This window comes from Bos indicus x Bos taurus, chromosome 5 (genome assembly GCF_003369695.1).
Source record: "Bos indicus x Bos taurus breed Angus x Brahman F1 hybrid chromosome 5, Bos_hybrid_MaternalHap_v2.0, whole genome shotgun sequence".
NCBI lineage: Eukaryota > Metazoa > Chordata > Mammalia > Artiodactyla > Bovidae > Bos > Bos indicus x Bos taurus.
In genome coordinates this window covers 63,320,810-63,330,014 of record NC_040080.1, presented here as the reverse complement: position 1 = coordinate 63,330,014, position 9,205 = coordinate 63,320,810, and the positions used below count along the sequence as shown (strand labels likewise).

At 41.4% G+C, this 9,205-nt stretch overlaps 1 protein-coding gene across 1 annotated transcript; it reads left to right on the top strand.

The window, feature by feature from the left end:
- Positions 1-7,123: 7,123 nt before the first annotated feature.
- APOF (apolipoprotein F) lies at positions 7,124-9,122 on the top strand. The gene is made up of 2 exons (XM_027542228.1): positions 7,124-7,243; positions 7,473-9,122. The coding sequence occupies exons 1-2, from the start codon at positions 7,159-7,161 to the stop codon at positions 8,432-8,434; spliced, it is 1,047 nt and encodes a 348-aa protein (XP_027398029.1). The 5' UTR covers positions 7,124-7,158; the 3' UTR covers positions 8,435-9,122.
- The last annotated feature ends 83 nt before the right edge of the window (positions 9,123-9,205 follow it).

Genomic DNA, 9,205 nt, shown 5'->3' with positions numbered 1-9,205 from the left:
TCCTGACACAGGGATCGAAACTGCATCTCCTGTGTCCCTGTATTGGCAGGCAGATTCTTTACCACCGAACCACTTGGGAATCCTCACTTTGCACATTTTTAAATTGAATTATTCGTTGTTAAGTTGTAGGAGATCTTTATATATTCTGAATATTAACCCCTCATCAGCTAAACTTTATGCGAATAGTTTCTCCCATCCTGTGGGTTACTTTTTCACTCTGTTGTTAGTGTCTTTGGATGCACAAAAGTTTTAAAAGTTTATTACTTTTAAGTTGTTATGAAGTTTAATTTATCTATTTTTCTTTTTTTACCTGTGCTTTTAGTGTCACACCCAAGAAATCATTACCAAATATGATGTCATGAAGATTTTTTTTCCAATGTTTTCTTCTAAGAATTGTGCGGTTTTAGTTATGTTTAAGTCTTTAATCCATTCTTTTTTAAAATATTTTTATTTCTTTAGGCTGGGCCAGATTTTAGTTGCAGCACACTGACTGGATCTTCAATCTTCCTTGTAGCATGCAAGGGCTTTAGATGCAGGATGTGGGACCAGGGATCAAACCCAGACACCCTTTGTTGGGAGCGCAGAGTCTTAGCCTCTGGACCACCAGGGAAGTGCCTTTAAACCATCCTGAGTTAATTTTTGTATATAATATAAGGGAAGGGTCAAACTTCATTCTTTTGCATGTGAATATTCAGTTGTCTCAGCACCATATATCTCATTCAATGCTTTCAATGCACTTGTAAAAAATTATTTAACTACATAAGCAAAGATTTACTTCTGGGTTCTCTGTTCTATTCCATTAGTCTATATCTCTATTTCTATACCTATACCATACCGGTTTTTGTGTGTTTTTGCAAGTTTTGTTCCTAGTTTATTTTTTAAACTGAAACTTTCTTTTGTTTTTCTCATTTATTTTTATAAGTTTCCAATACGTTAAGCAAAGTCTCTCATTCAGTTATCTGTTAGGGCTAACCTAGAATTATTTTCAAGAAATGCTTTCACTTGCCCAAGCATATTCTCTTAGGAGGCAAGCCGTGTTGAGTCGTGTATCCTAGTTGGTATCTTCATTTTTAAGAAGAGGATTATTCTCTACCTGCAGCTCAGCTGCTTATGAAAGCACACAAATGTGACTTTGATTGGCCTGGAAGAATGGCTCCTGTGTGGTACCTGTCATTATGTAGTACCACACTGTTTTGAGTACTATAGCTTTTTTAAAATTTTCAGGAACCACTTCATTTTTATTTTACTGACTTCTTTTTGATCACCAAATTTGCTTTCTTCTTTGTAGTGATGTAGCTTTGTAATACGGAGAGGGCAATGGCACCCCACTCTAGTACTCTTGCCTGGAAAATCCCATGGATGGAGGAGCCTGGTGGGCTGCAGTCCATGGGGTCGAGAAGAGTCAGACACAACTGAACGACTTCACTTTCACTTTTCACTTTCATGCCTTGGAGAAGGAAATGGCAACCTGATCCAGTGTTCTTGCCTGTAGAATCCCAGGGACGGGGGAGCCTGGTGGGTTGCCCTCTACGGGGTCGCAGAGTCGGACACGACTGAAGTGACTTAGCAGCAGCAGCAGCAGCTTTGTAATAAGTTCTGAAATCAGGAAACAAGTTCTCCAAGTTTATTTTCTTTTTCAAGATTGTTTTGGCTATTCAATGTCTCTTGAAATTCCATGTGAATATTAGGATGGTTTCTCTACTTTACAAAAAACATCACTAGGATTTTGGTAGAGATTGCATCAGATTTGTTAGTCTCTTTGGGTAGTATTGATATCTTAACAGTATTAAGTCTTCCAGTCCATGGGTGTGATAGCTTTCTGTTTATTTATGCCTATTTAATTTCTGTCAGCAATGTTTTGTAGTTTTCAGTGTATAAGTTTTTTTTTTTTTTTGCCTCCTTTGTTTACTCCTAATTATTTTATTCTTTTTGATGATGTTGTAAAAAAAAGTTTGGTGTAAAAAATTGTTTTCTCTCTTAATTTCATTTTTCCATGTTTTTCATTGTTAGGGTATAGAAATGCAACTAATTTGAGGTGTTGATTTTGTATCCTGTAATTTTGCTTAATTTGCTTATTAATTCTAATAAGTTTGTGTGTGTGTGTGGTGCAACTATTTAGGGTTTTCTACATATATGATCATGTCTTCTGCAAACAGATAATTTTGCTTTTTTCTTTCCAATTTGGATGTCTTGTTTTCTTTTCCTTGCATAATTGCACTGGATAGAATATCTGACACTATGTTGAGTAAAAATGGCATAAACAAACATCTTTGTCTGTTCCTGATCTTAGAGGAAAAACTTTCAGTCTTTTTACCATTGAATATGATGTTAGCTGTGGGTTTTTCATATATAGCCTTTGTTATTGAGCAAGCTTTTTCCTATTTATATTTTATTGATGTAAGACGCTTCTCTACATCAATTGATATGATCATGTCATTTTTCTCCTTCATTCTGTTAATGTAGTGAATTATACTGATTGATTTTTACATATTGACCCACTCTTACATTCTAGAAATAAATCCTGCCTGATAATGTTGTATAACGCTCTTAATATGCTGCCAAATTCAACATGCTAGAATTTTGCATTCATAGTCTTATGAAATATGTTTTCTGTAGTTTTCGCTCCTTGTAGGGTCTTGGTCTAGCTCAGATATCAGGGTAATACTGGTGACCTAGAATTAGTTTGAAATGTCTCTCCTCTTTGATATACTGAAAGAGTCTGAAAAGGAGTGGTGTTAATTCTTCTTCAAATGTTTAGCAGGAAAAAAAGGAATGAAAAAGAAAACCCGCAAATGTTTGGTAGAATTCACCTATAAAGCCATTTTGTCTGGGGCTTTTCCATATTAGGAAAATTTTGGTTACTGAGTCAATCTCCCTACTAATTAAAGATATATTCAAATTTTCTATTACTTCATTATTCAGTCGTGGTACATTGTGTGTTTCTAGCAACTTATCCATTTTCTCTAGATTATACAACTCATTAGCATATACTTATTCATGCATCCACATATGCTAAGTCTGACTCTGCAACACTATGGACTGTAGCCCTCCAGGCTCCTGTCTATGGGATTCTCCAGGCAAGAATACTGGAGTGGGTTGCCATGCCTTACTCCAGTGAACCTACCTGACCCAGGGATCAAACCCAAGTCTCTTGCATCTCCTGCATTGGCACCTGGGTTCTCTACCACTAGTGCCACCTGGGAAGCCCACACCTATTCATGATATTCTCTTAAAGTCCTTTTTGTTTCTGTAAAACAAGTATTAATATCCCCATTTTTGTTTCTTCTTTTTATTGAGATGTAATTGACATATTAGTTGCAGATGTACAACATAATGATTTGATATTTGTATATATTGCAAAGCAATCACCACAATAAATCTATTTAACATCCATCACCAAGTATAGTTATGACTTTTTTCTTGTGATGAGAATTTTTAAGGTCTATTCTTTTAGCAACTTTCAAATATACAATACAGTATTATTAACTATACTCACCATGTTGTACATCACATCCCTAGGACTTTTCTAACTGGAAGTTTGTGCCTTTTGACTTCCTCTACCCATTTTGCTCAGTCCCCACCTCCTGGCAACTACCAATCTGTTCTTTGTATCTGTGAGTTCAATTTTTCTTAAAAGATTTCACACATAAGTGACATCATGAGGTACATGTCTTTCTGAGTCTGACATTTCATTTAGCAAATTGCTCTCAAGGTCTATCTAGTGGTAAAGAACCTGCATGCCAATGCAGGAGATGTAAGAAATGCAGGTTCAATCCCTGGGTTAGGAAGACCCGTTGGGAGATGGAATGGCAACCCACTCCAGTATTCTTGGCTGGAGAATTCCAGGGGCAAAGGAGCCTGGCGGGCTATGGTCCATAGGGTCGTAAAGAGTTGGACACGACTGAATTGACTTAGCATGCTCACATGCAAATTCAGGTAACTGGACTTTCCTGGTGGCTCAGTGATAAAGAATCCACCTACCAAGGCAGGAGATGTGGCATCAATGATCCCCAGGTCAGGAAGATTCCCTGGAGAAGGAAATGGCAACCAACTCCAGTATTCTTGCCTGGGAAATCCCATTGACAGAAGGAGCCTGGCAGGCTACAGTCCATGGGGTTGCAAAGAGTCAGACACAACTTAGTGACTAAACAACAACAACAACTTCAGGTAGCGCTGGATCCCTCCCTTTGCACCTCGTTCTTGCTTCCTACAGTTTTGGTAGTGTATCTGTACAGACCAGCCCCTCTTCTTTCTTCTATCTGCTCTTAGTCGTCAGGGGCCACTTTTGGGAACTAAGAGAAATAAAATAAATAGAGGGAAGGACCCTGAGCCCCTCCCTCTGGCCTGTTCCTTTTGGTTATCTATCAGAAGTGAGTGACAACACCAAGGAAACTTTTTACCGCAACCATATGTAGAAACCTGTACTAGTTTCAGAAGGCATCAGATACCATCTTTACTGCTAAACCCTAGAGGAAACTGCTTAAACCTAAACTCCCAATTTTTGGAGTATTGGTTAGATATGGAAAGAGTTACTACCCAGATGATGAATAGATTTTTTTTATGTTTCCCATTAAAATTAGAAAAGTGAGAAGTGAAAGTTGTACTGATTTCATTCAACTTACCAATATTTTCAGTTTCCCAGAACTTCACCCAGTGTATCCTGTTAATGAGAACTTATTAAATGTTTTGGGGAGTCTTGCCAGAGATCATCAGTCTTTTTACCTTACCTCTTCTCCCTTTCAGAATCTACAGAGGAAATTTCCCTCATCTCATGTATAGGTCCAGGGTAAAACCTTAGGACGATAGGGATATGGGGCCGGAGTAGCAGGGTCAAAAACAGAAAAGGCCCTATATTTGTCAGCATAGGACAAAGGTGAGAAGGACAAAGTCTGGGCTGGAAAGAGATGAATAAATATTTGCACATGCTACGTCCTTCACTGTTTTGGATGCTATCAGCATTCTGGTCCTTGTGATTTGGGCTAGGCTAAAGAGGAAAGTGGGATACAACCAAAAAATCAAAATAGTCATTCCAGCCATGAAGATATCAAAGCAAAGATGTTTGGACTTTCTTGTTCCTCTGGTTTGTTTCTTCCTCAAAACAGTGAGGACCTCCCATAGCCTTTATGGGTGTGAGGTATGTTCAGGGTAACTGAAGTTTCTAAGGGCCAAGGCACTTCCAAGCTCTGACTAGTCCTGGAGTCTCTTCATCCCAAGCCTTTCCCCACTTCTCACTCTGAGTCCTGTTTCTTTCCAGCAGGGCTGTTCTGTCGACCTACCATGATCCAGGCTGCGCTGTTCCTTTTCTTTGTCTTGCTGTCCCCAGTGGCTTCCTTCCCAAAAAATGCCCAGGGAGGGGCCCCGACCTTCCAGCAGTCTATCTCAGAAATTGGGCATCCTCTTAACCTGCTTTCCAACCAAATCCCTCTCCCAGATCCTAAAACCTGCCAGCATCTCCTGCATGTGGCCCCCTCCTTAGCCCCTCTGCTTGAGCCCCTATCCAACTTAGCTTTGGAGGTGGTTCTGGAAGAGGCTGGTTGCACAACCTGAGGCTCACATTCTGCAGCTTCAGCTTGTTAAGATGGAAGAAAAGGACTAAACCCCTTATCCATGAGAGCAAAAAGCACAATGAAGGAAAAGGCACTGGCAATGCTAAAGTAATTCTGAGGAATCTTGGGGGACCACCAGGGAGGCCTGGATAAATAAAAAACTCAGCTACTTACCTTGAGAGGTTTATTAATGATGGTGAATAAAACCCTCTGGGCTGGCTAGTCTGCCAGTTAACTTGGATGGTGATTGAATTCGCTGAGAAGCCATCTCCCATGTTGCTGGTAACACAATTCAGAGCTTTTGCTATCACCATCTTCTAGAAATGCCAGTATGAGTCTTGGGAACTAGTTGGAAAATTAGGTAAAAAGCTTAAAACATCCCCAAGTTAAGAGCCTCTCAATGTCTATGGGTGACAACAATATAATTTATAAAATGTTCTACAGCTATTCTGAAGTGCTTTATGGAGAAACTGATTGAGGAACTTGTCCAGATTCTTTACTTCAGATATTCAATGCCACATTGTAGACAGGTCTGCTCTTCCAGGACTGTGTTCAAAGATGGGACAGGGACTTCCCTGATGGTTCAGTGGTTAAGAATCTGCCTTCCAATGCAGGGGAAGCACGTTTGATCCCTGGTCTGGGCACTAAGATCCCACATGCCACAGGTTAACTAAGCCCATACACCTTCAACTATGCACCACAACTAGAGAGAAGCCCACACAACGTAACAAACATCCTGAGTGCTGGAACAAATACCAAACACAGACAAATAAATAAATAAGATGGGACACAGTAAGTAGGCAGAAATGTTGGACACTACTTAGGATGCTGCTGCTGCTGCTGCTGCTGCTGCTGCTGCGTTGCTTCAGTCGTGTCTGACTCTGTGCGACCCCATAGATGGCAGCCCACCAGGCTCCCCTGTCCCCGGGATTCTCCGGGCAAGAACACTGGAGTGGGTTGCCATTTCCTTCTCCAATGCATGAAAGTGAAAAATGAACAGTTAACGTGAAGTCACTCAGTCGTGTCCGACTCTTAGCGACCCCATGGACTGCAGCCTACCAGGCTCCTCCATCCATGGGATTTTCCAGGCAAGGGTACTGGAGTGGGGTGCCATTGCCTTCTCCCTACTTAGGATAGATATACTCTATTTCATCCCAGTGCTGGTGTTAACCTTGCCCTTCTCCACTTAGTAGCTCTCAGTCCTTATTTCACATTACATTTTTCATTTTTTCTTTCAGTTAGCATATACTGTGCCTGTAATACATCTCAGCATGAGAAGCATTTGAACTTTTTTCCTCATCCATCTACCTGTACTAAATCCCCAATGAGACACTGTAGCTTGCTAATTTAATTTTTAAACTGAAAAGAGAAATAAAAGGGAATCATAGACATCCCATCTCTTCTGATTCTTAATCTCCCAGCTTCTATCATGAGCTAAAGTGGGAACGTGACAGGGACTGGTTGTAAATGCCAAATACCAAAGTTTTTAGATACTGAGGCCAAGTGTGTGACAAGCGCACAAAGTTTGAGAAGCCAGAAAAGATGAATAAATATTTGCAGAGATTACATCTCTTACTGATACTAGGGGAAAGCCAGTATATCTGCTCTCTTCATGGGGCACAGGAATCAGCAGAACAGGATCGAGGGGCTACCAAATCCATCAAGGCAGTCTCACTTCTTAATCACTGGACTGTTTGGTAATTTGGAGCTCCTTGTAAATGGGTGGAAATCATGCTGAGGAAGACCTGAAGATGGAGAAGGTCAAGTGGGAACAATTGGGTTGAGTTTCCTGTTTCTCAGTCCTTTAGCTAAAAAAGAACAGAAGTTTGGAGGTAACAGATGAGGTTCGCCCTGAGTCCTGGGCTCCTTTTGGACCACAGCCCTTAATGAAACGGTTTGTATGTTTCTGGTTTCTCCCCTCTCCAGTGCACTCTGTTACGAACCTGCATGGTCTCAGACTCATCATGTTACCAGTTGAGCTACTTCTTTGCTGCTTCCTGCTGCACGCTGCAGATGCCATTTCATCTGGAAACCAGATGGATGTCTTACTACATCTTCCTTCACCCTTGGAATCCTCGTTAACTTCCTCATACCCCTTGTCTTGCCAGACCCTTCTTCCCAAATCCCTCCCTGGCTTCACTCAGATGGCCCCTCTCCCCAGGTTTCTGGTAAGCCTGGCACTGATGATCGCCCTGGACAAAGCTGGTTGTCAAGGTGATGTACAGGTCCTGCAGCTTCAGCTGTACCGTCAGGGGGGTGTAAATGCTACACAGACCCTCATCAGACATCTTCAAGAGCTGGAGAAAAGCAGAAGCACAGGGAGGAGAGTGTCAGTAGATGCCCTGGCCTCTGCTCTGCAGCTGTGGGCTAGAGAGAACCCAGGCCCACAGAGAGCCCGACGATCACCCTCCATCAAAGACTGTGAGCAGGAGCAGGAGCAGAGTGTGCACAAGATAGCCCAGATGTTGCCGGGAGTGGGAACCTTCTACAATCTGGGCACAGCAATATATTATGCTGTTCAGAACTGCTCGGACGTGGCCAAGGAACGAGGCCGAGATGGGGTTATAGATCTGGGTTATGACCTTCTGATGGCCATGGCTGGAGGGTCAAGGGGATCCACAGGACTAATAATCGGTACTGCACTTAAACCTGCACTGAAGGCTGGGGTTCAGCGGTTGATCCAGTATTACTATGAGAGAGAGGCAAACACCCCTCCACCAGAGACCAGCAAGGAGGTCTTGCGGAGCACCTCAGATATGAGTGAAGTGGAAGAAACAACTACCATGGCCCCTTTCGTGTCAAAAGTAGTAAGTTCAAATCCATGCTGGGGGTGGACCTTATTCAACAACTGTGGCTTAGATCCTAGGTATTGGAATATTGAGATATAAAAGAAGGTGGTAGGATCCAACCGTTAGGACTCCACCCTTTCACTGACAGAGGGCCTAGGTTCAACCCCCAGTCAGGGAACTAAGATCATGCAAGCCGTGCAGCACAGCCAAAATAAAAAATAAAAAGATGGTTACCTCTGAGTAAAGAGAATTCAATCCAGTCCTCTTAATCCAGCAGAACTGTACTCTGATTCCTTCCCTTCTATAAACTACCATCCATAACCAGATCAGGATTAAGTGTTTCGAGATTACAAAAAGGCAAAGAAAGAGGGGAATGAGAAGAGCTAACCTTTTTCTGCTCACCTTTTGGCGGTCTGCCAAAAATAAGTACATAATAAAAGAAGGTGGTAAACACGATGACTAGATCTAGTATTCTGATAAGTTGTAATGTGTGTGTTCAAAATCCAAATCTCTGATTTCTTATCAAGGAGAAAAGCAGTACTGTAACGTATAAGAGTTTTAAAGTTTGTGGTTTGGAATCAGAGGATTTGGCTTTGAATCCAGGCTCCACTTGTTAGAGCTTCAGTGATCACTGACTAGTAACTTATTTCTCCAAACTCAGTTTTTTTAAAATTTGTAAAGTGAGGGTAATGATTTGCATCTCAATAGGTTTCGTGGAAATTAAAAACGATATGCTGTACTAATGCTTAGCACCGTACCAACAGTAAAGAAGCTTTTGTCATTGTTATTGTTGTTGTTACTTAAGCCCTCCCCTTCCCGTCCCAAAGTGTCGCAATTCCGCTTCGTATATCAACGCCTACAAGGTCTTGT